The sequence below is a fragment of the Trichechus manatus genome, unplaced genomic scaffold (assembly GCF_000243295.1).
Source record: "Trichechus manatus latirostris isolate Lorelei unplaced genomic scaffold, TriManLat1.0 scaffold00030, whole genome shotgun sequence".
NCBI classification, from domain to species: domain Eukaryota; kingdom Metazoa; phylum Chordata; class Mammalia; order Sirenia; family Trichechidae; genus Trichechus; species Trichechus manatus.
The window spans coordinates 9,373,307-9,397,738 of record NW_004443966.1 but is presented as its reverse complement, the minus strand read 5'-3'; the positions used below and the strand labels follow the sequence as shown (position 1 = coordinate 9,397,738).

Sequence of the window (24,432 nt, the reverse complement as noted above, 5' to 3'; positions counted from 1 at the left end):
CAAAGGGAGAGAACATACCAGATCTGAAATATTGTGTGGGCCAAATGACCTTTATTTGAGAATTCTGAAGAGATTTATTTCAGAATTTTACCAAATTTTTCTGATGTTAATGTGGAAGAATAAACTAATAGTAAACCGCATTTTAAAAAAGAATGAGGAAAGGATTAGTCTTACCAGATGTAACTAACTTAACCTGTTGCCATTGAGTTGATTCTGACTCATAGCGACCCTATAGGACAGGGTAGAACTGCCCCATTGGGTTTCCAAGGAGCGGCTGGTGGATTTGAACTGCCGACCTTTTGGTTAACAGCCAAGCTCTTAACCACTGCGCCACCAGAGCTCCTACTAGATATAGTGTTACAGTAATTAAACAATGTGGTTGGTGATAAGAATCGGCTGGTCAATAGGAGAGAAGAAAATGGACCCGATAGCTTTTCCTGTATGACCTGTTGTTGTCGGGTTGATTCCGACTCATGGCAACTCCATCTGTTACAGAGTAGAACTGCTCCATAGGGTTTCCTTGGCTATGATCTTTACTGAAGCAGATTGCTAGGCACTACAGGGTGGGTTCGAACGGCCAACCTTTAGGTTAGTAGTCAAGTGCAAACTGCTCGCTCCACCTAATTCTTACTCCATGATGCTTTTTCGATCCATCCTTTGTTTTCTTTCCATTTATATGGGTTCTAACCCAGACCATCATGACTTAATGCTAATGGCAGTGTTAAAACTGTTAGGTTGCTGGTCTCTTCTCAGCATCTTAAAGCTGCTGGAATAATCTTATTGTATTAAGTAACTTCACTGTATTAAAACCCCTTCAGACCCTTCATCATCTGGTTCACGCACCACTCTGACTTAACTCATGCTTTCCCAAGTTGTGCGTGGCACACCTGTCTTTCCTCTACCAATCTGTGACTTCTTTAAGACTTGACTATTCTAGGAATCCTTGCTCAACTAACCCACATAGCCATGTGATTATAGCTGCAGACCCCGGTACCCCTCAGCACTTCTAGGGTCAGAGCATACTCTGTGACTTAACTTTAAATTGTTTGTTCATCATTTCATATCATCCCCTAAGCCTCTATGGGACTAGGTCTGTATATTCTTTTTCTTCTGCACAAGTCTTAGTGTTCTGCCCTACTCACATTAAAAGCTTGTTGACTAAGTCAAAGTGAAAATTGTTCCTGTAGAGTTATTTTCTTTCAGATTTAAGAATGTAAATTTGATCTGATGTTTGATAGCAGTAGGAGGGAATGGATGTATGTGGAATGGCGGCAGTGTTACAGTACAGCAGTGTGTTAATGACAGATTTTTCCCAGTTAGGCTGCGCTAGAGCAGTAGCTTTTTCATGTCGTTAGGGTTGAGGAGGATGAGTACATTGTATGGAAGTGAAAATACTGCAAACAGGGCTTTTGGGCTAAAAGTCATAAGTATTGTTTTTTTTGATATGATTTAAACCAAATTTGTCATGTTCTAAGATTTTAAAGTAAGTAATAGTACTTACTTGGCAGATTACAGTGGTGCTTATATAGCAAGGGCCTTAAAAATGTTCTTAAACTCTTAGAGCAAAATTATGAACACAGACAAAACTATGCATAAAAATGTTCATCACATCATTATAAGAAATAAAAACAACTATCTAAGAATAGGGAAATAATTAAGTAAATTATGATATACATGCTCAGTGGGATATTATATGAATCTTAAATTTTACATATGCATAGTTTATGAAAGCATAGAAAATACTTATGATTCAGTTTAAAAACAGCAAACTAAAAATAGAGTATGCAGTATTATGGAAAAAAACACAAATCAGGAGATGAATGCGTAAAAAATATTAATATTGGTTTTCTTTGGGTGGTTGGCTAAATGGTGATTTTAACTTTCTTTTTTTATACCATTTTGGTATTGTCTAAATTTTTTACACTGAACGTTTTTCTTTTTTTTTTTTTTAACTTTTTATCTTGAAATAATTGAGAACTTACAGAGGAGTTACAAAAATTATTCAAAGAATTCCTCTGTACCCTTCACCGAGATTTGCTTTGTCTGTCTATCTGCCTGTATATCTTTATTCTGAGTAATTTGAGAGTAAGGTGCAGATGTCATGCCACCTACCTATGAAGACTTAAGCATGTATTAAACATTTATTTCTTAAGAACAGGACATTCTTCTGCATAAGAATAGAACAACTGATCAAATTCAGGAAACTTAACATTAACACAGTACTATTATCTAAGAGTAATGCATGAGACATTGGTGGTTCAGGGGTAGAATTCTCACTTTCCATACGGGAGACCCAGGTTCGATTCCTGGCCAGTACCTATACATAGCCACTACTGGTCTGTCATTGGAGACTTCAGTGTTGCTATGATGCTGAACAGGTTTCAGTAAAGCTTGCAGACTAAGATGGACTATAAAGAAAGACCTGGTAATCTACTTCCAAAAAATCAACTAATGAAAATTCTGTGGCTAACAACAGTCTGAATCCCAGCTGAATCCCAGCCAATCTTGGAGATGGCACAGGACCAGCCAGTGTTTCATTCCACAGGCCCAAATCGGCTAACAACAACAACATTATCTAATATATAGCCCATATTCAGATTTCTGCAGTTATCCCAATAATGTCCTTTACAGCAATTTTTTCCTCAGTCCAGCAGGATCCAATCCAGGATCATATATGGTATTTAGTTGTCATATCTCTTTAGTCTGCTATTTTTTTTTTATAATCAGAAAAAAAGTTAATCTCTAAAAATGGGGTTCTGAGAAATTCACAAGCATGTAAAAACAAAATCTTTACACAGGAAGTCTGGAAAGTAATAGCATCAAAATGTTAAATATGTTGTCTTTGGGTAGTAGTATGACTTCCTTTTTCTTGTTCTCTATATTTCCAAAGTTTCTGTAGTAAAGCATGTATTAGTTTTTTTTTAATGGAAAAAAAATTGAAATTGCTTGGTAGATCTTACTGTATAATAGCTAATAACATCAGGATTATAGCAAAGATTTAAAAATTGGTAAAGGGAGTAAGGAAACAGTGGCTTCTTAAATCAGAATCATTTATGGTAGAATATTACTTTCATTTTTAAACACTTCAAATATAGCCTTCATTGATGTATCACTATAGGATCAAGCATTTGGAGAGCTAGAAAAGAATAGTGATAAATTTCTACTGGGCACATCATCCTCGGAGAACAGTCAGCCTGCTCATCTTCATGAACTACTGTGTTCGCTACAGAAACAGCTGCTGGCGTTTTGCCATATCAATAACATTAGTGAGGTATGTGATTCTTTGCCTCTTATGGTGATCTATCAGGGTCCTTGAAATGCAGATATTTGGGGATGCCATGATATTTGTGTACTTTGAATCTTTCAAAGTAGTAATTTGGGAAACTTTTTCTTTCCTCAGAACTCAAGCAGTGTGGCGTTGCTTCATAAACATCTTCAGCTGTTGTTGCCTCATGCCACAGATATTTATTCACGTTCTGCAAATTTGCTCAAAGAAAGTCCATGGAATGGCAGCGTTGGAGAAAAATTAAGAGGTGTGTAGTATTGGATTTCTAATTTAATTAGTGTTTGAAAAGCAAGAGTCTTTAGCTTTTTGCAAAGCCTTCAGAGGGCATGGAACCTGAGTGGAGTAACAATGATCTTCATGAATCTCCATCCTATTGAAGATCCCTTTGATCTTAGTTTGGGGGCAGTAGCAGCAGTGATTGATGTGATTGATATTGAAAGAATTCTAATTGGCATGACAGAGGCCTATTTTAAAGACATCAGAGAATATAAACTCAAAAAATCAGTTTTAAATGGCACAAAGTGGTATTTTTATTTGCTATTTCTTTGCCTACATTCAGCATTTGCTATATTGTATTTCTCTTCTTGAAATACTTTCTTCTCTCTGGACATCTGTTTAGTCGAAATCCTGTTTTTTTCGTCTCTCTCTAACATCTCTTTTTCAGTGGGTTCCTATAGGCCTCTCCTCTTTAGACATGCCCTTCAATGTTGAGGATCCTCTAAATTTTGCCCTCAACCCTCTTTTCTTCCGGAATAATCTTATTTAGTCCCAGTATCTTTAACCACCACGTGTATGCTGATGACCCAAATCTACATCTAGCTGAGCCCTCCTCTCCTTAGCGCCAGAGCCTTTCTCTGGTTGCACCGAGTGTCTTTTCTTGGTTGTCCCAAAGGCAGCTAAAGTTCAGCATGTCTGTCCAGTATGTCTGTTGGAAGTTCCCCCACTAAAAAAAAGAAAGAAAAAAACTAAAAAGCGAAAACCACTGTTTACTAGACACCTCCATCTGGCTATTCCACAGGCAGCTACAACTTAACACATTCAAACTGAGCTCGTCTCTGAATGCTCCTCCCCAGCCCAAAATACAAAGAAAAGCTGTAAAGCTCAAACCTCTTTCTTCTACCGTTTCCAAAAAGAAAAGGAAAAAAAAACCTCATTGTTGACTGCATTTCCTTAGCACCTTTTGTATTCCACCTTTCTCTATGCCCACGGTTGCCACCTGTGTTTAAGTGCACATCATCATTATGATCTGGCCCCTGATTTCCTTTTCACTCTACACTACCACTCCTGTGCTCATCCTCCACCCTGCCCTCAGTATTCTCCCTTCCTCTGCAAACTTGCACTATAAGGTCCAGCCATATTGAACTACTTGCAATTTCTCAAAGGACTTCTACAAGCTCTTTCTTGTCCCTGAATATTTTGCAGTGCTGTGTCTCTCTCTCTCTCTCTCTCTCTCTCTTGCACGCACGCACACACACACACACACACGCGCACACACATACTCCTTTGAGGCTGATTCCTACTTTTTTTAAAAAATATTTTATTGTATTTTGATGAAAGTTTACACAGTAAATTAGGTTCACATTTAACAATTTCTGTACATATTGTTTAGTGACATTTGTTACATTTTTCACGATGTGTCCACATTCTCTTTAGTTCCATTCTGGTTGTTGCGTTTCCATTACTCTAGCTTCCCTGCCCTCCTTACCTTCTCATCTTCGCTTCAGGGTAAATGTTGGCTGTTTGGTCTCATATAGATTTTTTTTTTAAAGCGCTCGATACTCACTAGTGATTTTTTTTTTAATGATCCAATCTGTTGTTTAGCTGAAAGGTGACCTCCGGGAGTGTTTTGAAGGGTATCTTGGGACGATAGTCTCGAGGATTCCTCTAGTCTCTACAAGTCCAGTAAGTTTGGCCTTTTTTAAAAGAATTTGAGTTTTGTTCTATACTTTTCTCCCATTCTATTGAGGACCATCTATTGTGTCCCTGGTCAGAATGGTTGGTAGTGGTAGTCGAGCACCATCTAGGTCTTCTGGTCTCAGGATAGATGAGGACGTGGTCCTACTTGTCTTTAGGTCTCAGCTTAGTCATTACTTTATCATCCTACTGAGAGATACCTTGGTCCCAAAGACTGGGTTGCGTGCTTCAGATTCTCCTGTGTCACCCTTCGTCTCCTCCTATCTGGGGTGGTATTATAATCTCCTGCTGATTATAATTGTCTGTCTACCCTCAGTGGACTGCAGGCATCTTGAGGGCATCAGCCAGGTCTAGTCCCTTCATTCATGTCTCCGGTGCTGACACAGGGTCTGGCACATAGTTGGTATGAATGAATAGTTTGAAACTATTATGCTTTGCTATGCTGTCAAGTTAATTTACTTTTGTTTTTCTAAAAAATTGATTTAAAACCAATACAGATAATAGAAAGACAAATGTTTTAAGGTGATCTTAATAAAAAAGTAAATTTGGTTTTAAAATACAGGCTTCTCCCTCCACAACGTAAGCAGCATGAGGGCAAGAATTTTTGTCTGCTTTGTTTATGGCTGTATCCCTTTCACCTGTGTCAGTGCCTGGTATGTTGCACGTACTTAATAAATATTTACTGAGTACATTTAAAAATTAGGATACATTCGTGAATGAGAAATTCATAACGTATTTTAAGGGAAGCAGCTGTAATTCTTTGAGTTTGTTGGCACAGAAGCTATGTATGCTTTCCCACAGAGCATCGTCAGAAAGTGGGTAAATCTGATACACACCAGCTGCCAGGTAGGTGTTCAACAAAGGGTTACTGAATTAGTCTGCTCTAGTTCTAGGCTAAAATGTTGTGTCTTAGATTCTTTCTTTTTTAAGTTTGTTTGAAACAGTCGATCCATGTGGCGTTTCTTATCCTTCACAGATGTGATATACGTCTCTGCCGCAGGCAGCATGCTCTGCCAGATCGTTAACTCCCTGCTGTTGCTCCCAGTGTCAGTGGCTCGGCCATTACTGAGTTACTTCCTAGACCTGTTGCCACCTCTCGATTGCCTTAATAGACTCCTGCCAGCTGCTGCTCTTCTAGAGGACCAGGAGTTACAGTGGCCTCTTCATGGTAAGGACAGATAGTAAAAGAGCAAGTAATGCTTTTGAGAAAAGCTATTCCTCTTGTATTCATCTGTAAATCATGTCAGATACTTTGGTGTTTTATATGATCAAAAAGGTAAGGCTGCTATTTTCTAAGAGCTTCAGCCTAAAGTGGGCAATTGAGATGGGACAACTTAAGGAAATTGTTCATATAGATACGGGAGTGTCATAAAAAGGGTCTTTGTGGTCATCAGATTTGAATACTATATCTCTTTGATTCTAAGACAGGTTTTTTTTTTAACATGGTTAAAATTCGGGACACATCTTACAGTAGGTGATAGGAAAGCATTGTGTTACAGTTTAATCAGCAGAATTTTTTTTTTATAACCAAACCCAAACCCATTGCTATCAAGTCGATTCTGACTCACAGCGACCCTACAGTACAGAGTACAACTGCCCCATAGGGTTTCCAAGCTGTAATTTTTACACAAGCAGACTGCCACATCTTTCTCCTGCAAAGCGGCTGCTGGCTTAAAACTTCCAACCTTTTGGTTAGGAGTGGAGTGCTTAACCACTGCGCCACCAGGGCTCCTTTCTTCTTAAAAAAAAAAAAACACCAAACCCATTGCTGTCGAGTCTGTTCCGAGTCATAGCCACCCTATAGGACAAGGTAGAACTGCCCCATAGAGTTTCCCAAGAGCGCCTGGTAGATTCTCAGGGGTACTTTACTTAAAATGATGATGCACCTCACAATTGATGAATTTGATTTGATGCAGAAGTTTTATTTTTTAAACACGATTTTTAATTTTAAATCTTTGTTTGACAGTAAAATATTTGGGATTGGTTGGATATATAGATAACTGAATGTAAAGATGGAAATTGAGAACTTGTTTTTCTTTTTAGGTTTAGGAAATAGCATAGCACCTGAATTCATTTTTTTTTTTTTAATTCACTCTTGATTTATAAAAATCAAGATTCTAAGTAGTTGAATATAGCTTAAAATAGTATGTGTGGAAGAATGTCAGTGTGCTTTTTCATTGGAGTCATTTTTAAGGCTATCAAAGAAGTTTCATCACTGAAAACTTAAAAACCTTTCAAGTTTAAGTGAGGCCACTTGTTTTATTGCAAAGAATCCTGGGCTGAGGCATAAAGAAATCTAGATTTTAGTCTTGGCTCTGCTGGTACCTTGCTGTATGATCTTGGGCAAGTCACTTTTAACTTCTTAGAGCCTTGGTTTCTTCTCCTGGTAAGCAGTGCGGTTGGACAAGGTGACCTTGAAGACTTGTCTTGCTTTAACTTTGGTTCTGTAACCACTGAATGTAGATGAAGTTAAGTGTCAAGTTTATAATTGTGTCAGGATGTTAATTAGGGTCTGTAGGGAGCTGCTCTAGGTTTATTGCTTTTCTGAAGTGTCGTGGGGTTTTCTAAGATTCAGTCCACTTTGTATCATGTGAGCTAGGTGTCATTTTATTTTGAATTTCTGTATCTGTGTTAGTAACTGATATCTTTTGGTAACTTACCTTTTTCATGTGTCATTGTCTAAACTTAATACCGAAGTTATACTACTCTCACAGCATGAGTTCGGGATCTTCCGTTTTTTTTTCTGTTCTCTGAAATAATTTATGTAAGATAGGGGTTGTCTCTTCTTGAAGGTTCAGAAGAATGTATTCATAAAACTGTTCCTGGTGGGTTTATTTGTAGATAGATTTTGGCTATCAGTTCTCTTTCTTTAATACTTACTGTTCTCTTCGAGCTTTTTGTCCCTTCTCAAATACATTTTGGAAATTGTTCCCCCCAACCCCGAAAATGCCAATTTGTTGGTTTTCAAATTTATTGGCATGAAATTGTTCATAATATTTACTCATGATTTTTAAAAATCTCTAGTGTATATGTGGATACATCTTTCTCTTTTAACTCCTAACTTTTAAATTTATACCATTTTTTTCTTGATTAATTTTATTGGTGGTTTGTCTGTTTTATTAGTCTTTTCAGGTAAACAATTTTTGGATTTGTTGGTCTCTGTTTCTCTTAGTTGTCTCATTGGTTGTCTGTACTTTATGGCTAAGTGTCATTTTAATGGATCAAGTCTTGTATGGATTTTGGAGGAACAGACTGCCTCACGTACTCACTAAAAACGGTGAAATTTGATCTGGATAATGAGAAGCAGGAATAGAATCCCTTGGAATAATTTTTTCATATGCCATTTTAATGTTTACCTTAAAATTAACTTTACAAAGAAAAATTTTATTTGATAGTGTAACTTCTCTGAATATATTTGAAGTTAGCCAAGGTAAAGAGAATATATACAGAAAGTATTATAATTTGTGTTTTCATTATAAAATTATTTTGCAATAGAATAGGAGACCATGAGAAGACTTTTGAATCTTAAAAGTACCAGATAAAGACACAATTACTGCTGGTTTTGTCTTCAGGAGGTCCAGAACTGATCGATCCTGCTGGCGTGCCGCTACCTCAGCCAGCCCAGTCCTGGGTATGGCTCGTGGATCTGGAGAGAACAGTAGCTCTCCTTATTGGACGATGTCTTGGTGGCATGCTTCAGGGCTCCCCTGTGTCTCCAGAAGAACAGGATACTGCATACTGGATGAAAACACCACTATTCAGTGATGGTGTAGAAATGGATACCCCACAGTTAGGTAACATGCTTCTCTGAAACGTTTAAAATATATGCTTGTATTTACACCTCCACTGGAGATTTCTCTTATTCTGGGTTTACTGCATAGAGAACTGATAGAAAACAAATGCAGCATCAGCAGTGTAGCCGCATCTGAGACTGTAACTTGGAGCCCTCAAGAAAACAGTTAAATCCTACAGTACAGTGTAGAGAAAAGGGCCCTGAACTAGGAAAATGCAGATTCTCGTCCCCACCCTGTCATTATCTACCACTAATTTTAAGCAAGTCATCTAACTCATAAAAATGGGAAAGTGCTTGCTCAGGGGTTGTGGTACTGTTTGATACAATGTAAAGCATGGCAAGAGTGCTTACCATGACTTACCAATGCTCATTTATCAAACACCCCTCCGATGTTAGTCCTGCTTTCATGCTGGTGTTATCTTGTGTGATTCCTCAGTTTTCCTTCCATTTACAGTGCTTTTGGGGTTTCTCTTTCCTGCCTCATCTCCCATTTGTCTTCTCTACTAGCAGACTAGCTTTCAGACAGTCAGAACATGGGGGTTTCTCCAGTACCCTAATAGATGATCTAGCTATCTGATTTAGGATGGGTCCTTTAATCTCTTTGGGCCTCTAGTTTTGATTCTATGGTAATAGGCTAGATTAGAATACTTCATATGGTTTTACTAGATCTAAAATTCATTGTTTCTCTCGTAAAAGAAAGAGATGCAGAGAATGTCCAAGAAAGGAAGTCTAAGAGAGACTGAGAGGAAAAAAACAAAACCAAGACAAAATGAGAGAAAGATTTCACTTTAGTGGTTTGGGGCTAGAGTGTGGAAATGGGCGGAGTGGTTGAAGATGTTCTTTCTTTTCCAAATAAGAGTATACATTATCATTTCATTTATAAGCCAGAAAATGGTTTACTGTGGCTGGTGAATGCTGGGCTGGTGCTTATGATACATTTGTATCAAAGAAAAGTAAAATCGTGGGCTTTCAAGGGATATTTAACATCATAAAGATGGTCCCAGCACTACCAGTTTTAAACGCTGTGACAGTCCCAAATGTCCTCCTGAGAACAAAAGTATCCACATCTCCACTATCCTCATATTTGTTGTTAAATTTACTTTACTCAATTGACTGGTCTTTAATATGAATAAAATCAAATTTTGTTTTAATGTTATTTTTTTGTTTTTAAACCGTAAAATCATGAAACTATTAAAATTTTATGTTTTATGTTTAAATACTTGTATATGTTAGAAAAAAGACATTGTCTTTCGGAAAATTGTAAATACATGGTAATTCAATTATATTATGGGTTAAATTGACTTTTGGTACTCTCCCAGTCATTTAATCCAGGAATCTGACCATTATGCTTATTTTTTAAAATGGAATATAAATTCTGAATGTCAAATGTCCCATTGAACAGTGAGGAACACCTGTAGAAATGTAAATATCAATTGAGAAATTGTTCACAGTGACTTTCTCAGACCATGCTTACCTGTTTATTTTCCCCCAAGTCTAGAAAAAAAGAACAGGTTCTTATCCAGTCTCTTCCTCAGTGGTCTCATGTTTCTCAGTGAGGATGCCATTCCATTTTGAATATAACAATTCTTATGCAAGACTGTACTGAACATTAAGATAATTAGCATCCCTGGCCTGTGCCCACCAAAATGCCAGAAATCCCTGGTTACATTTCTAAATGCTGCTGGAAGGGATAGCAGGGGTGATACTGTCTCCAGCTGAGAAACATTAAAGGATCTTCCTTGTAGCATTTACTTAAAATGGTTTAAAGTATATCATTTCATGTACATTAAATAAACATGATAAGCTTTTATTTGTAGGCATCAGAATTTTTGAGGTTTAAAAGTGATAATGTGAGTAACTTTTTTTAGATAAATGTATGAGTTGCCTACTGGAAGTAGCTCTTTCGGGAAATGAAGAACAGAAGCCTTTTGATTATAAATTGCGGCCTGAAATTGCTGTCTATGTAGACTTGGCATTGGGTTGTTCAAAAGAGCCTGCACGAAGCCTTTGGATCAGCATGCAGGATTATGCTGTTAGTAAAGGTAAGATGAAGAGGATAAAGAGGGTAAATATCTATACAGTTAGTTCCAAGCTGACTAATGTGTACATGTTAATATATGCTGGTAGAAAATCACAGGGATCATTCTATTTTTTTATAGAAAGAGATATCTTACAAATAATATTTAAAAAAAATATTGTTTTATCCCTTTGTGGAGACCTTAGGTATTTTATTATATACGTGTATCTTGAAGCAAAGCCACTGTGTGAAAATTGAGATTTATATAAAAGATAAATTCATAGGAGGTCTGTTTTTACTAAAAGATTCTTTGCTATGTAAATGGCTATGGTGTGAGACTCTGTTTAATGAGTGTCTTCCCTGTGCAAGCCCTGGTGTAAGAACTGAAAGGATACATCTTTAGGCACCCCAGCTCTAGGCTTGGTCACAGTTTCCTCACCTGTAAAACACTTGCCCGTTTCAGAATCCGGGTGAAGACGTCGATTTGAGAGAAGGTATACAATTAAGTATAGTAGTAAAGTATTATGCAAATATGTGGTGGTATTTTCATTTCTAATGTTATTTCATTAACAAAGTTAATTTTACATACAATTTTCACTGGATGGACCGCATGTCTTTTTAGCTTCCGTGTGTTCCTTTGACAGTGATCTAGGTTGTTCAGATCATCTATTTCTAGTTACCTTTTTCCATGTTATTCTCCTTTATCCTGTTTTTAGTATCCCCCCATCTGTTTGGATTTTCTCCCTTCTGTGATAAAAATGATAAAAGTAAATACAGTTTCACTTTTTATTATTTTCTATTTTGTATAATGGTAAAGTGAAATATGTATTATTCAATTTTTAAAACACTAGTAAGATGATAGCTTTGGAAGTTTCATCCTATTCAGTTTGTTTGTTATTCGTTCATTCTATTGTGTTGACTCCCACCTGAGGTGAAAAGTAAGGGACTGGAAGAGAAAAAAGTTTACTTTCTAAAATATATTTTCTAATATTCTCATATTTGTTATCATTGTTTGTAATGTACAATTAGGTTTTCTTTTATATCACATTATAGCTTATTACATTGTAATGAGAACTTTGAAAAATTAGATATAAATATAAGGTGAATAAAAATTCATTTTATGACTCCATTTGCTGAATTGCTTGCAAATTGTAGCACAGACTTTATATCTGAATAATGGAAACAGCCTGTAGTGCTTGGTGTGAAATGAAAATAACTTTAATGAAGGTGTTTTAAATGAACCCGTTAGTTTAAAAATTGCATAGGAAGATAACCCCTACTAAATTTGAAGCACATTAAGGGTGTTCTTTTCTATTGTTTTGTAAATTAAATATTGATATCCATGAGATGGGGTCCTGTTTGATGTTAAGTCATAGCATTCACACAATAGCAAGTAGTCCCTTGAAATAAATTATTTCCCAAGAACCTGACGTGGAAAAATTTGTATGTAATATAGACTATCATTCTAAGATTCTCTGTAGGCTGTAAGATTGTCTTAAAATCTGGCATGTTCATATTTTCAAGTTTTTTACCCATGAAGTAGGTAAATCTGCAGTTAAATTTTTGACCTAGGCATGCACAAATGACTGGAAGACCAAGATGTAATGTTTTATCTCTTAAGATAGGAATTTTAAGAAGGGATTAAGAACAAGTAAAATTAACTTGGGCCTTAATATTTTCCAAGAGTGTTTTTTTGTTTGTTTTTTAAGTAGCACAAGCATTTGGTAAATCTGTCAAATGAACAGTGTCTAGCAGTCATTCTGGGGGAAGGGTGGACAGTAAGCCTCGTACCCTCATTTGGAATCTATTGAATATTAATGTGTTTTTAAAGTACGGTACTGGTGTACTAACATGGAATTCAAGAATGGGAAGAAAAAGCACCTGACTAATGCTTTGATTTGGGTTTTCAGTTGCATGTGTACATCTCAGTCCAAATATTATTTCATTTCTCACCCACCTAAATGCACATGTATTCACAGTATTTGTCTACTTTCATGGCTTCAAATACCAGATACATACACACTTGACTAGTCACTGAATATCTCCATGAGAAGGATGTTCAGGAGACAGTATTCAAAACCAGACTTCTGATTCCAGCTCCCTGTCTGCCAAAACTGTTGTTCCTGTGTGGTCTTCCTCTCTCAGTAAATGCCAACTGCATTCTAAATACATTTATCGTCAACTTTGACTCCTCTCACATTATTACATCACACATCTGATCCATCCACACATCCTCTCAATGCTCCCTTCAGAATGTGTGTGGAATCTCATTACCTCCACTGACACCACCATCCTCTCTACCCTGAGTTATTACAGTAATTGCTTCAGTTGTTGCCGTCCCTGTGGTCAGTTCTCTGTCAGCAGTCAGAGTGGACCTTTTAAAACACAAGTCAAATCGTGTCATAGCTCTGTTCGAAGCCTTCCAGTGCTGCTTCCCATTTTCTTCAGAGTAAAACTTAGAGGACTTGCGGTGGCCTGCAAGGCCCTGTGTGATCTGGTCCCCAGCCACCTCTCTCTCATCTCCTACCACTCTCGTGCACGCTCCCTTTGCTCCAGCCACACTGGCCCGCTTGACCCCACCTCAGGGCCTCTGCACTAGCGTTTGCTGGGGGACACGTTTCCACATAGCCTCTTCCCCTACTTTGTTTTGATCTCCGCTCAAATGTCACCTTATCAGAGAGGCCTTATATAAAATAATAACCTGACACAGACCACCCTGTATAAAATAATAACCCCACACAGACCACCCTATATAAAATAGTAACCCTGCACAGACTACCTTTTATAAAATAGTAACCCCCCACAGGCCACCCTATATAAAACAGTAACCCCACACAGACCACCCTGTATAAAATAGTAACCCCACACAGACCGCCCTGTATAAAGCAGTAACCCACATGGTACCGTACCCCCGTGTTCCTTACCCTGCTTTATTTTTCTCCATAGCACTTTTCTGTCATATTAATATGTTCATTTGTTACTTGTCTCTTCCCCTTCTCCAACTAGAATATGAACACTATGAGATGAGGGACTTAGTTTTTTTCACTGCTGTATCCTCAGCACCAAGAAGAGCGTGTGGGATCTAGTAGGAGCATTTGTTAAATAAAGATTTAGAAAGATGCTAAAACTCAGGTTTTGGATTACCAAAGCTATTACAATGATCTCTGAACTGTTTTCTGAGCCCTTTTAAATGTCAATGCATCATTTTTATTTTCAGATTGGGACAGTGCAACTTTAAGTAATGAGTCACTCTTGGACACTGTGTCTAGATTTGTTCTTGCAGCTCTTCTGAAACACACAGATTTACTTGGTCAAGCATGTGGAGAAAGCCGGCAAGTAACTTAAAACTATCCTCAGACAAATATTTGCTGTCATGATGTTAGAAATCAGGTAACTTCTCTATTTTGGTTCTTTATTTAGATACCAACCTGGTAAAAGTTTATCAGAAGTGTACCGTTGTGTATACAAAGTTCGAAGTCGTTTACTAGCTTGCAAGAACCTTGAACTTATTCAAACCAGATCATCATCACGAGACAGATGGGTAAGGCTGGAAATGAATAATCTCTCTGTTTTTCTGAAAGCTGTGAGAGATGGCTGTACATCGTTTTATGTGAGAAAAATTGTGCCTTGATTATTGCAGATATGCAATAAATGTTGAGTAGTTCCTTTCTTTTAGTAAAAAAATGAAAGAGTGAAAGATTTGGGGTTTATTTATCTTCACGTTTATTAAGTGTGATATGGCCACAAAGCAAGTTTAGACAGTCTTAGACTGCATAAATAATATCATAGCAAATTGATTTGTCCAAATTACAGAAAATACATTTTTCTCCCTCTTATGCTGATCAGAACCAGTTGCTGTCGAGTCATTTCTGCCTCATGGCAACCCCACATATGAGTAGAACTGTGCTCCATAGGGTTTTTAATGGCTAATTTTTCAGAAGTAGATCGCCAGGGCTTTCTTTTCAGGTACCTCTGGATGGACTCAAACCCCCAACCTTTTGGTTAGCAACTGAGAGGTTTAACCATTGCACCATCAGGGGCTCCTTATGCTGATCAGACCACATGTGAATTATCCTGTTTAATTTAGGGTGCCATAATTTATGTGAAGGAGCCCTCGGTACACTAGCTCAGTGCTTGACTGCTAACCAAAAGATCATCAGTTTGAACCCACTAGGCACTCTGCGGGAGAAAGGTGTGGTAGTCTGCTTGTGTAAAGATTTCAGCCTCAGAAACCTTATGGGGCAATTTTACTCTGTCCTGTAGGGTCAATACGACTTGGAATCAACGTGACAGCAGTGGGTTTGGTTTTTCAGGTTAACCTACGAGGGACATTAGCGGACTAGCTTAGATTGGTGAGAGGTCCAAAAATCATCTTATATAAGAACTGGAAAGTATAAAAAATGTTCAGTCTAGAAAAGGGAAGGCCAAAGGGGTAACACAGTGGTTACCTTAAAAATACATAAAGAGCCACTGTGTAGGAGAGGAAATAAATGTGTTCCTTGTTGTTCCAGAAGGCACAGGTGTAGGACCAAAGGGTAACAGCTGAATGCAGAATTGTTACCTGAATGTATTAAAAACACTTCTAATAGTTAAAGATGTCTACCATTGGACGTAAAGATTGAAACCATTTATTAAGGATAGTGCAAAAGTAATTCTTGGAATAAAAATGAGATGATTTCTAAAGTTCTTGGTAATCCTGATAACATGATCCTATCATTATAAATACCAGCCTGGATAACACGTCACCTTCAGAAATGCCTACTTTGAAACTTCACCATTATATGCTTTGCACTCCATTATTCTTAGATTAAAAAAAAAAACCTAACTCTGTGTCTGCACTTACATTACAGTAGACTTTGGGCATGCACCAATTTAACCTTCAGAGGTATGACTGTTGGTGATCTTGAAAGTCTGTGGGCTCAAATTTGAAACTTACATGTATGGGGATAAATCACTTAGATGAGTCTAACTGACCACTCAGTAAGTACCCCATCTCTGTGGTATTTTAAAGTTATCATCATGGACCACAAGATAACTTTTATTATAGATCTGAAGATATCATTTAAATTTTTTATTTATGCTTTATACTGAAATTTGTGGGGAAGATTATATACTGTTACGGTATCAATGACTCTTTTAGCACCTGTTGTAAGGAATCTCTGTCTTGATAAAACACCTTAAGGTTTTAATGAAGTTTTTCAAAGTTTTGAAAAAATATATTCAATGTAGTTTCTGTAACTTTTTTAAGATCTCAGAAAACCAAGACTCTGCAGATATTGATCCTCAGGAGCATTCATTTACCCGGACCATTGATGAAGAAGCTGAAATGGAAGAACAGGCCGAACGAGACCGGGAAGAGGGCCATCCGGAGCCAGAGGATGAGGAGGAAGAGCGGGAGCATGAAGTGATGACAGCCGGCAGTGAGTACACCCTTCTTATCTTAGAGATGTGTCATGACATTCCTTCTCGTGGGGGTACTTAGGACAGAAAGGCAAAGTTCCTCCACAGTTGTTTCAAAAGGATCTGTTAATCTACTGGTAATCTGAGTTTACGTTAGCTAGCTGGTAGGTTGCTTTGAATATAAAAACATAGAAAGTACTCAGATGTTAAATGAAACCTGAGAATCAGTTTAATCATGTTTTTGAATGAATTTGAATTTATTTCTCATCATCTTTCTTTGGTTTAATATTCATAATTTGTTAGTCCTGTCCAAGCCTGAACGTTTCAGGGGGCTCTTATAACTGTGCTAGGTATCCTCTGAAGCTGTGTTCAGGGATGAAATGCTCCAGACGCAGGCACATCAGTCCCTGTTCCACTGAGCCTCACAGAAGGACATCTGAGAGCCACTGGATACAGCTCATTCAGAGTATGCCCTCTGGGCGTGCCGGGCTGGCTGTCTTCCTGGCAGACCTCTGTGTGGTGAAAGAGAGAGCCCTGTTTTATGCTTTTTAGGAGAGCCCAATTGTTCTGCATATGTAGAACTTTTAAAACTAGATATTTCTCCCAGTGATTGATTACACTGCTGTTTTCAGTAGGAAGCAAGAGTATGCTTGATAATACTCCTGGTTGGGTGAAAAAAAATTCTCATATTTGTATATTCCAAGGCTATAGATAGTTTTTAAAGGTAATTATTTAGATGTGTAAAGAAAAGTATCAGAGTTTCTTAAATAATTACTAGTATCTCTTGAATGATTTGGCTATTTGAAGTAAAAGTATGTATTCAGTTTGTAGCCTGAAACATGGCCAGCTATGCGTTTAGTGTTGGGATTGTGTGTATAGATCAGTCAGTTTAACATGTACTTTATTATTGGTTTGTGTTCTGCATACTTCTAAATATTATTTTGAGGTGGCTCACAACAAAACCAAAAACCATTAAAACAAGAGGAATAAGATAAGGTCCAAATGGAGAAAAGAGGATCAAAGGGAAGAAAATTGTATTTTAAAAACCAAGGCTGAGGGAACTTTTAAATTGAATTTAAAACTTAGTTTAGAATTCCTGGAAGCAAAAGCCAAAGGAGAAACCACAGTAGCAAAATATAACCCTCAGTTACAATCAAAGGAAGCATAATAGTCATCCAGAGAATAATAGTTTTAAAACTAGCTACCATTTTTGAGCACCACTATATGCTGGGCACTGGGTCAGGTGCTTCACGTAGACTAACTCACATCATCCTCACGACAGACGTACAAGACGAGTCCTAATATTACCCCGTTCTAAAGAGGCAGGTTAAGGAGGCAAAACTATGTGTGCAGAGCCACAGTTAGTACACAGCAGCTAGAATTAGACCACAGGCTGGCCCCAAACTCTAGTGGCCAAGCTCTTAACTACTTAACTGATTTGTAGCTCTGGACACTGACAGGGTTTGTTGCTTTGATTTTTACAGAGATAAGGGACATTTAACAGCATAATGAAAATATTCTGGTAATAATTTTCTACAAGGCTTTATGTCATCCCATTGCCTTCTTGCCTGCATGGTTTCTGCTGAGTAGTCTGAGCTTAGTCTTACTGACTCTCCTTTGTAGATGACTTTTCGTTTATCCATAGCCGCTCTTAAAATTCTCTTTATCTTTGGTTTTGGACATAATAATTTTCTAAATGACACAGAACCATTTGTAAAGTTTGTACTTCCATAGTAGCAGACAATTTAAGTATTTTAGCAGCTTTTTTGCCGGGCTTCCTCAGTAAGAACACCACTTTCAGTCCAAATTTGAGCAGAAAATTCTTTTCCTATTGTGAGGTATCTACCACTGCATCAGAACCCTGTTAACTCCACTGACTATTAACTCCATTTTTCCACTTGTGAACTGGGGAAGGGCTGCTATTGGATGGATGTTCTTGGAGATGCCTTCTGGCTCTGGAGGCAGTCTTGGCCATATCGTGTAACCAGGTTCTGTATCCCAGAGACCTGTGGTGGTTATACTCATTGAATGTGTTCAGAATTCAGCAGCGTGTAGGCACTGTGGTATTAGGAATTACTTGAACTTTGTAAAAGGAGCTGTTCATTTTAACCAATGAATCTTTAAATTTGGACTTTCCTTTGTAAGCAGTTTTTCATACCAAGGTCATGAGCATCTTAGAAATAGGTGGTTTTTTTTTTCTAACTCAGTGTTTCTCAAACTTCAGTGGACTTCAGAGTCACCTGGAAGGCTTACTAAGTCACAGATGGCTGGGCCCCACTCTCAGAGCTTCTGACGCACTAGGTCTGGGGTGGACCCAAGAATTTGCATTTCTAACCAGTTCGCAGATGATGCTGATGCTGCTGGTCGGGGACTGCACTTTGAGAACCACTGAACTAACTCGTTAATGAGAATAGAAATAGAATCCGCCAAATCTAAGTTCTGTAAAGGTGTAGAAGTATTTTCGGTGATAATTTTTATGAAAAATATAATGTCGTATGTGCATTTTTCTATAATTTTAACTAAATTATTATGTTGTATTAATGTCTAAAAAAATAATTTTTCCCTCTTTCAGTAAGTTTTTGATCCAAACTTTTTGACTCTTTTTATTGTTATTTTCTTTGCTCTTCTCTCCCCATGTGTTAAGACCTTGTTTTTGTGTTGCGTGTTACAGAAATCTTTCAGTGTTTCCTCTCAGCCCGTGAAGTAGCTCGTAGCCGAGATCGCGACAGAATGAACAGTGGGGCAGGGTCTGGGGTTCGAACTGATGACCCACCTCCTCAGTCTCAGCAAGAGCGAAGGCTCAGCACAGAGCTTCCTGAGGGGCAGGATGTGTACACTGCCGCCTGCAACTCCGTCATCCATCGCTGTGCCTTGTTGATACTGGGAGTAAGTCCTGTGATCCATGAGCTTCAGAAGCGAAGGGAAGAAGGACAGATGCAGCAGCCTTCAACAAGTGCCTCTGAAGGGGGTGGACTTATGGCCAGGTGGGACCGACTAGAAACTTAAAAGTCCTCCCTTTGTTACCTTAGGCATTGAAATGGTTTGTTCTCAAGGTTATAATGTTCTGAAATTAACATGGACACGGGGGAGGAAATACAAATTTATTAGGCTGAATTTAAAATAATGTAAACAGAGATACTGATTTCAGCCTGGAATACAAATTTCTGATTAAATGAGAAGGCACAATTTTTCATATGTGTATGTAGCAGCAGTTGAGAAACATGAAGTTATTTGCATCTCTCTATAATAACTATAGTTAATAAATTTATAATTTAGTGGCATGCAATTTACTTTGATGTAACTGAGAAGGGCTTTTTGCTCGGACAAGAGTCAGGATTTCCACTGAACAGACATAATTATTCCTCACTGTGTGTGTCTTATCTCTGTGCTGCTAGTTCCATTCAATTTTATGTTCACTAACAGTCCCAAACGGTAAAACTCTTCTTTGTGCCCATGAGACAGGAGTGAAAGTCTTACTGCAGAGAGCCGGCTGGTCCACGCGAGTCCAAACTACAGACTGGTCAAATCGAGGAGTGAGTCTGATTTGTCTCAGCCTGAATCAGATGAAGAGGGTTACGCACTGGTAGGTATACCTAGATTCAATAAAAAAAGGATTTTTGTTTGCAAGGTATAGATACAGAGACTTTGGTTAGAGTAAGTAATACACATTTGTTTTAGACATATAAAAACTCTTTTTAAAGAACTTTAAAAGAAATAAGGTGATTATATTGCATAGATATTCATATATGTGTCTGATTCCTTACTGGACATTCTACCTGAATATGTCAGGTTACCCCAGTCTTAACCTCTCCAGAAATGGACTCATCTTTCTCCCAAACCTGCCTCTTTCATAGTCTCTATCTTAGTAGGTAATACTGTTAACTATCCAGACTGGAAACCTGGGGATCATCCTTGACTCTTCTGTCTTATCTCCTGATCCTTGCATTCCCCCCATGTCCACAATCCAATTAGTCACCAAGTCTTGAATATTTTACTATTACATATGTTTTATAGTATGTTCCTCCTCTCCATCTATCCAGCCACTACTGTTTCAAACTTCTCTTTCTCTTTTGCCTGAAATAGTACAGAAGCCTCCAAACTGGTTGCCCTATCTTGTTCCCATCTTCCACGTTTCACTAGAATAATATTGAAACTGGTGAGGTGCTAATTTATCTCAGAAGTAGGAAGTAATGTGTGCTACAGTGTGACAGGTGTATTAGAGTGAATACAGAGGTGCTTTGGTTGTGGAGTTGATAACTGGCCTTTTGTTTCGGTTGTTCCTCTGCCTTACGTGCGATTCTGTGTGTGCCACTGGGCCTCTCTAGACTTGGTGTTCCACTGTGTGACATGAGGATAGTGGGGCCTGTCGTACATATGCTAATGTGTCAGACTGGGCTCCGGGCCCTGAATCTACTGCTGAAGGGCTGCGAGACCTTGGTCATGTCACGTGACAGCTAAAATAGACCCTCTGGTTTTTTTGGACTGATTGATCTATAAGCTCCATTTTTAGTGCTGAAATTCCTCTCTTATGTGAATTGAGCTAATAGATACGGAAAAGTAGAAAGTGCTATATAAACACAAAGCTGTTCTTTAAAAAAAACTCCCAAGAATAGAAGATTGCTCATCTAAGGGAAGTTGAACAGTGTCTTCAAGCAAATTTCATTGTATCATGATGCTTTTGTTTTTCTTCCTTTTCTCCTCCATCACTACATTCTCCATTACAGTCTCTGTGCTCCCAGCCTTGTAGTCTAGTGAGATTCCTCTCTTAGTTCATTTATTTTTCCAGCTGGTCAATCTCATTATCAGTCCCCTAACCCTGTGATAATTTAAAAACATAGATCAACAAAGTTATAAATGGCTGTTCTGCAGAACTTGTATTGATGATGAAGCATCATGATTTCTGACAATAGTAGATATGTACTCATCAAATGTTCAGTTGGTAAAGACTAAAATAAATAAATAAGAACATAGATCATGTCACGTCTCTGCTCAGAATCCTCCAGTGACTTCACTTTTTCTCGGAGAAGAACCCAGGTCCTTACAGGGGCCTACATGGCCCTATGTGATCTGCCCGCTACCTCTCTGTCTCTCTTCTGCTATTTTCTCCTTCTTGTTGCTCCCCTGCTGCCACACTGGCCTCTTGACTGTTCCATGAACATATCATGCAGGTTCCCCTTAGCACCTTTACGTGCCTCTTTCCCCTGCCTGGAACACACTTGTCTGCTTGGCTAATTCCCTCACCTTCTTCAAGTCTTCATTCTGCTGTTAATTTTTTAAGTAGGCCTACCCTTACCACCGAATTTAAAATTGCAGTGTTCCCTCCCCTCCACATCCTTACTCCCTGCCCTTCTTGCTTTGCTCTGTTTTTCCATAGCACCTATCATCTAATGTATAATTATTTATTACGTTTATTGCTAAGTTTCTGTCAGCCTACACTAGAATATAAGCTCTTTGAGGGCAGGAATTTTCTATTTTATTCACTGCTGTGTTCCAAAGACCTGTAATAGTGCCTGGTACATAGTAGGCAGTCAGTAAATATTTTTTTTTTGAAAGAATAAATGAATGACTGTCTAATCTATTTTAGTAAAATTCTTATGCTCATTCCTTCCTTTCCACTCTTTAATTCAGACTCTCATTACCTTTGTGGGCTGGTCATTTTAAAACTTATCTACCTACTTTTTCCAGTCTCACTCCTTAGACACTGCTCCCAAAGTTAGAGCTCTTAAAACACATATATACAACGGCAACAACAACACACCTACTGGTCATGCCACCTTCCTACTCAGAACACTCAGTGCTCTGCATTGCTTACCCAGAAGTCAGAGTTTCTGGAAAATGTCACTTGCTGGCTTCTGGAGTTTTTCTCTGCAGGCATCTGCATGTTAGCCATATTGGTCTGTCTGCCAGATCCCAAACACACCTCTTGAGCCTTTGCTCATGCAGTCTTTATCTTAAAGTCCCTCTTGGTGGTTTCCTTGCTGAAGTCCTGTCTCTCCTTCAGTGACTGGTTAAGATGTCACCTCCTCCAGAAAGCTTTCCCAGATTACTTACTCAAAGTAAATCTCCTTCTCGTTCCTATAGCAGTTTGTTGGTACCTCTAATAAACCACAAACAATTTGTCTCATGTTGGGCATATGTATGTATTATTAACATTTCTGTTCAGTAGACCTGCTAGGTCTAGTTTATTTTTTAAGGCTTCTAATAACCCCTATACAGTGCTTCACATATTGTTTTAGACATATTTGAACTGAAATGAAAAGATAAGGATGAGTGTAAAGTGGCATACTTTTTTGGAAACAAGCAATGAAATGTGACTTAGAGTCAGAATAACTTCAAGACTCACTGTGGATTTTGACCTGGGGCAAGACACGTAAGCTTTCTGAGCCCCAGTTTCTTTATCTTTGTAATGGATGTATGCTACCTGTTACACTTGCCCCAGCTGGGTTGTTGTGACGAGTAAATTCAGTAATACAATTGCAAAACATTTAAAAAATTATTGATGGGGAAAACAGATCAGTGGAGGAGGGTTTAGCCTATAATTGATTGCCAAGATTGTTCATTTAGTTTTTACAGAATTTTAAAAAGATTAATAAATGTGTTTTTCAAAAAAGATTGATTCTTGATCATCCTTCCTTATGGAACATTTAGAAGGATAGTATCATGATCAGGTGGAAAAGACAAGAAGTGGAGAGAGGACAGATTCATTTGGAGATAAAGGGAGACCTGGGTTGTGCTTTGAGCTTCAGAGAGCCTGGGCAGATGAAGGGGAGCAACCAAGCAGTGGGGCTAGTTTGGTTACCCTAAAATGTGTTACCTTCTATACTGTATGAGGCTATTGAAGATTACTGTTCATATCCTTGATATCTGGTAGTGCTGCATTTACCCTGAATTGTTAGTGAATGAAATGCTTTTTAAAAATGACTGACATTAACCAGTATTATGTGATACATCATCCACATCTCTGTTTTAGGAAACAGCAAATAACAAACCTAAGTTTAAGTGTTAGATTGGCAGTTGTCAACTGTCAGTCAGCATTTCTGACTACACTCTGCTAATCTATCCCCTACCCACCTCTTTTCTCGAAGGATTTGATTTAGCTCACAAAAATAGATGCTTACAAGAGGATAAATTGGATGAATGAATTAGGGGAGAAGCTGAGAGAGGAAGACAATGCACACTTCAGCGTATATCTTAGTGCCGTCCTGTATAATTGCTTAGCATCGCATATTTGATGCTAAGTTTTTTAAAAGCCAAAGCAAACAGGAAAAGCATAATCAGTTATATGATTCACAGTATCCAAAAGATAAAACAGCCCTTTGTTCAAGAGAAACACAGATATTCCTGATTCTAACGCCTGAGATAAATTTCTTCCACGAGCCCTCATGGCAAAAGTACAATGCAATGAAAATGTTTTATTTTATAACACAAAAGTGCCTTCAGGAGCTGTTGTGATGACCAGGGCTGTTTCATCTAGCCCCAAATGGCCTGAGAATATGCTTATTTCTGTTGCTGTACGTGTGTGTATGTATATGTGTGTATATGTCTGGGGCGTGTGTAAAATAAAATGTATTTATCTACAACATAGGTGTATGTGCCTCTATGTGTGACCAGGTAAAGATGTTCTACACTGACATTTTCCTAATGATCTATTTTGTCACTTTCTTTGCTGCGACCTTTTCTGACTGTGTGATAGAGTGCAATCGAGATTTCTAAGACATCATAATATCAAGTCTGTACATAAACTTGGAAACACTTCTGGCGTAGTGGTTAAGAGCTATGGCTGCTAACCAAAAGATTGGCAGTTAGAATCCACCAGGTGCTCCATGGAAACGCTATGGGGCAGTTCTTCTCTATACTATAGGGTTGCTAGGAGTCAGAATCAACTCGACGGCAACAGGTTTTTTATACATAAACTTAAGTCATATGTGGTTGGCCTTATGGGTTAAGTCGTATACGGTTGGCCTTATGGGTTAAGTCGTATACGGTTGGCCTTATGGGTTAAGTCGTATACGGTTGGCCTTA

General features: G+C 38.1%; 1 protein-coding gene across 4 annotated transcripts in view; it reads left to right on the top strand.

The window, feature by feature from the left end:
- HERC1 (HECT and RLD domain containing E3 ubiquitin protein ligase family member 1) overlaps window positions 1-24,432 on the top strand; it is a 196,323-nt gene that overhangs the window by 86,511 nt on the left and 85,380 nt on the right. For 2 of the 4 annotated variants that reach the window (XM_004374646.2, XM_023729707.1), the window contains exons 16-25: window positions 3,119-3,271; window positions 3,401-3,533; window positions 6,177-6,368; window positions 8,773-8,994; window positions 10,862-11,035; window positions 14,228-14,342; window positions 14,431-14,551; window positions 16,259-16,430; window positions 19,082-19,394; window positions 19,873-19,993. In XM_004374646.2, the coding sequence (XP_004374703.1) occupies window positions 3,119-3,271; window positions 3,401-3,533; window positions 6,177-6,368; window positions 8,773-8,994; window positions 10,862-11,035; window positions 14,228-14,342; window positions 14,431-14,551; window positions 16,259-16,430; window positions 19,082-19,394; window positions 19,873-19,993 (1,716 nt within the window). Of the gene's footprint in view, window positions 1-3,118; window positions 3,272-3,400; window positions 3,534-6,176; window positions 6,369-8,772; window positions 8,995-10,861; window positions 11,036-14,227; window positions 14,343-14,430; window positions 14,552-16,258; window positions 16,431-19,054; window positions 19,395-19,872; window positions 19,994-24,432 lie in introns of all 4 variants that reach the window. The other 2 variants (XM_023729706.1, XM_023729708.1) reach the window with 1 other exon arrangement.